The 4,171-nt window shown below is 40.4% G+C and overlaps 1 protein-coding gene across 1 annotated transcript; it reads right to left on the bottom strand.

Annotated features, from left to right (window-relative positions):
* Window positions 1-248: 248 nt before the first annotated feature.
* On the bottom strand, window positions 249-2,919 carry tmem229a (transmembrane protein 229A). Its single transcript, XM_079335011.1, has one exon. The coding sequence runs from the start codon at window positions 2,776-2,778 to the stop codon at window positions 1,696-1,698; it is 1,083 nt and encodes a 360-aa protein (XP_079191137.1). The 5' UTR covers window positions 2,779-2,919; the 3' UTR covers window positions 249-1,695.
* Window positions 2,920-4,171: the final 1,252 nt, after the last annotated feature.

Raw genomic sequence — 4,171 nt, 5'->3', positions numbered from 1 at the left:
TCATCAAATGGAACACACCATAATTGAGCACCAGTAAACACAAAATTGTCCTTGGCTCAAGATGCAATTGCCTTTGGCCTGCACTGTTGTAAATAGTAAATAGACTTGAGCTTGTACAGTCAAGTAATACGAGCTCAAGTATTTTGCCCAAGGACACATCAGACATGTAGCTGCAAGAGCTGGAGATCAAAGCCCCAACTCTCCGGTTAAGAGGCAACTGGCTCTACCCTCCTCTACCTTTTTTAAAAAAATCAGATATAGGACAGCTGAAGGGAGATAGAGGGTTGGAAAGAGAGAGTGGAAAAAAGACATGGCGCAAACGGCCTAGGTCAGATTCAAACTAGGCTATATGGTACCCCACATTGCATGTAAAGTGACACAGAATGTCTGTGATCTAAAAATGCTTCGGTGACATTTAAATAAGCAGCATTATGTTGTTCTTTTCTGTTATTGTTGACTAAAACAGATTTGATAAGGGGAGGAACAGTCTGTCCCATGCATGTAAACCTGATGTAAACACGAATGCGATATCAACCTAGCTAGCAAGACTCTTGCTTCTTACTCATTGGAGGCAGTCATGAATCAGAGAGATATTTAGATAGGTTATGTTTAATTTCTCTATGTATGTATAAAATGTTGCACATCCCTCCTTTAAGCAAAATCATTTCATTTCAAAATATTCTTCTGATAATGATTTGTAAAACACTTTTGTGCTTTAAACAAAAAAAGCAAGAAAGAGCCTTGTGTCTGTAAGGCACTTTAGTGAAGTTTGGTTCATGAAGTATTCACAGTAAAATCTCACTCTGCTATGTGTTTTCTTTCCAACTTTTCTTTCAATTCTCTTGCTACATTTAGAACTGGATTCACCTACTCAGATAGTTACCATGCATACCACTGGGGTCAAATTGAAATTTAGAATGGACGAAATAGAAGTTCAGGACATTTAAAAAATGCTTGAAAGAAGATTGGAAGTTTCGCACCCACTTACTTGGAGTATATTTCTAAACACAGCTTAAAGTTTTTAAAATTACGTTTTTCAAATGTTGTCAGCATGCAGATGTTAACTCGTATATCAGAAGCATGCTCGTGCAAATGTAAATGATGCAGATGAAATGAAACATTACATCTGCCACAAAGACTTTAATGTTAAAGTTATATAAGGTATTCATCAGTAGCAAATCATTAAAAATAAAATAATCACCACACTTGAAAGATAATGAAGATTATTAAAACATTAATTTATCAACAATATTTCCCATTAAAGACTTAAAAATGGCAGTTTTTAAATAGAATTAAATCAGGTTAGACATAAGTTAGGGTCCTTTTTTGTGTTTGCAGGACCTAATAATATCAGACAGTGGTTGCCTGGAAAATGTCGGATATGCATACTGGTAACACCTGCAAAGACTCCAGAATTGTTTCAAATTGTTAAGAATTCGAATTGCAGCAAGTGTTGTTTTCTTTATTCTAATTTTCTAACAAATCAAAGGAAAACACACTTTGAAATGTAACTGATATGTGGAGCAAGATACATTTTTAGTACCTTCATTTTAGTTGTCATATCAAACATGGTCCCACATCATCATTCTTGCCCTTCTTACAGAATATTGTAAATGATGTTCATTTTATTCAACATATACATAAAAATGCAATTTTTTAAACGTTTAACATAAGTTGAATTTACAAAAACACAAGTTAAAGTGTTTTTTTCTCCAACTTCCCGTTGCTACTCTCATCACTGATTTCGTTCACATATTTGCTGCACGTGATCCTCAGGAGCACATTAGACAGCACGTCCTGGTACAGACTGAGGCAGACCCAGCCAGGCAGGTACAAGAGGGTGATAAGTCCCATGAAGTTGTGAGGATAATGGGAGTAGTCCCAGGAGCAGGCATCAAACTGCCTCAGGACCAACCCCCAGCAGAACTCCCAGGCGTAGATGAAGCAAATGTAGATGGGGAGCCTCCTGGCAGTCCCCCATCCTTTGCTGAAGTGCAGGTGAAGGTAGAGCTTCTCCACCACGAAGCTGCAGCTCCCGTACATGAAGAAGGACCATAGAGATGTGTGTCCGGAGAGTGTACGGTCAGACTTCTCCACGAGGTTAAAAACCGCAGTGAAAAGCACCTCGTCTAAGAAGCCGTGCATCCCGAAGAATAAGAATCGCACGAAGCCCGGGAGACCATGAAGAGGCAGCCGAGAATGTGCGCTCTCCTCCGTGTCTGATTTCCTGGAGGGGGCGGCAGGGCAGGACGAGGCTGAGTTATACTGAAGCTTTGACAGCCCCCTGTGAAAAACCTGGGTGAAATAAAGAGCCAGGATGTAGTGCACCGCAAGCTGGGTCCCAGACACCATCTTCACCTGCTCAGTCAAAGTATTAATATTCCCAATCAGGATTTGCAGCCCTATGTACACAGACGGGTAGAAAACCAGATGAAACACTACAGGCCGACTTTGGAAGCACCTCTTCCGAGAGTAAATCTTTTCCAACGCAAAGTGGGTCAGTGAATGTATAATGCAAAGATAAGGAGAGGAAAATCCCACCAGTTTGGGGTCCCTATATTTAAAAAGTCGTTGTAACGACGACAGCATGATATCCAGAGTTACGCCGTGCATCCCGTAGAAGTAAAGCCGCATCCATCGCGGCAGCTCCCGCATCGAGTCCGCCGGCGTCTCGCCGGATGGTTCTCCCCGGCTGAAGATTCGCGCTGTTTCAAGGCCACCAATGGGGTCTCCTGAGCGGCCGTGAGGACCGCCTCTCCCCCGGCTGGTCATGATCATTCACTCGGTTTGTCGGGATTCAGTTGTCCTCTTCCCACATATTGTTTTCTGTTTCTTCCGCAAGGCAGCAAGCATCCTCCTGCACGGTGCGGTGAGAGCTGCCTTCACGTGCTCCAGGAAAACCGGTAGATCCTGATACGTTAAACATGCTCCGCGAAGTTTTCTTCTAGCCCAAACAAAGTGTTGTGTTTCTTGTCCAAATATGATGCTGATATTTAATAATAATAACTGTTTAATAAACTAGTATAGAGCATTTCCTTCTTCCCACATGTTTTGCAAAGCACATATTTCAATGTGCACATACATTTTTTTTTTTTTTTTTTGGAATATTCTTTTTATTTAGAAATGTTGACAGAGATGAGAGTATAATGAGTATGTACTGCACATACATTTTTATAGGGGAGCTGAAATAATAATCTTAGTTTCAGCAATTCTTTCTAAAACGTAAAATGACTAGCAGCCTGGATATGATAAAACATAGTAAATACAAGGACATACTCATAATACAAGTGCATGTAACATTTTATAGCTGAAATTAATATTAAATGTGTTAAAGTACAAGACAAAAAGGTTCAGGGGTGTCTGTTTTGCTCACCATATTTAATCGTGTGATTTCTAATTGAAAGCACTGAGTACCATTAGGTAAAACGCAATAGGTCTTGTATGCATTAGCTGCGGAGTGTCTTTTGCACTAAGCCAGCAGTGTTTCCTGACTTCCCACAGCACATAAAGGCAGCATAGATCAGGCTCTGATGGAGGAGGCGGTGTAGCTCTTTTGCTGTGGTGGAGACAGGACGCTCTGACTCTGGTTCGGCAATTAATTGAGCTCACGTCCCAGTGCGACGTCGTGACGTTTAATTACGAGTCATTAATGAAACTTAAAGCAGATTAGTGCTGTTGGTACCACAGACCAACACTGCTCCCCATAAGTTAATAAAGTCATCAAACATCTTTAGAAGACTGAAGAATGTAATGAATCTCCCATCGTAGTTTGCCAGTTGTGTGTAAATGACACCGATTGATTGATAGCCTGACTCATTTCTCAAAAATGCTCTGCAGTGCCATAGAAATGAATTTAAACTGGTTTCTCAGGTGTGATATCTGACCCCAACTACATCCTTTAGTGGTTTTCTATACTTTCTGCTTTTAAACTTGCAACACTTTTAAATACATAAAACACAATTTCATTTTACTGTAAATCTGTATATTCAAATGCAGATGAGAAGGTATGCACTAAACCTGGGTGACCACAGAGGGGCACTGCTGTGTGCATATGACCAAAATATACAAATGGATACTGTAAGGCCCATTTTCACCACTTATGCAAGGCAAGGAAAGCCATGTTTATTTATATAGCTCATTTCAACAATAAGGCAATTCAAAGGGCTTCACA

Source organism: Symphodus melops (assembly GCF_947650265.1).
Source record: "Symphodus melops genome assembly, chromosome: 22".
Taxonomy (NCBI): Eukaryota; Metazoa; Chordata; class Actinopteri; order Labriformes; family Labridae; genus Symphodus; species Symphodus melops.
The sequence above is the reverse complement of the archived record's forward strand: the minus strand, read 5'-3'. Positions and strand labels throughout refer to the sequence as shown.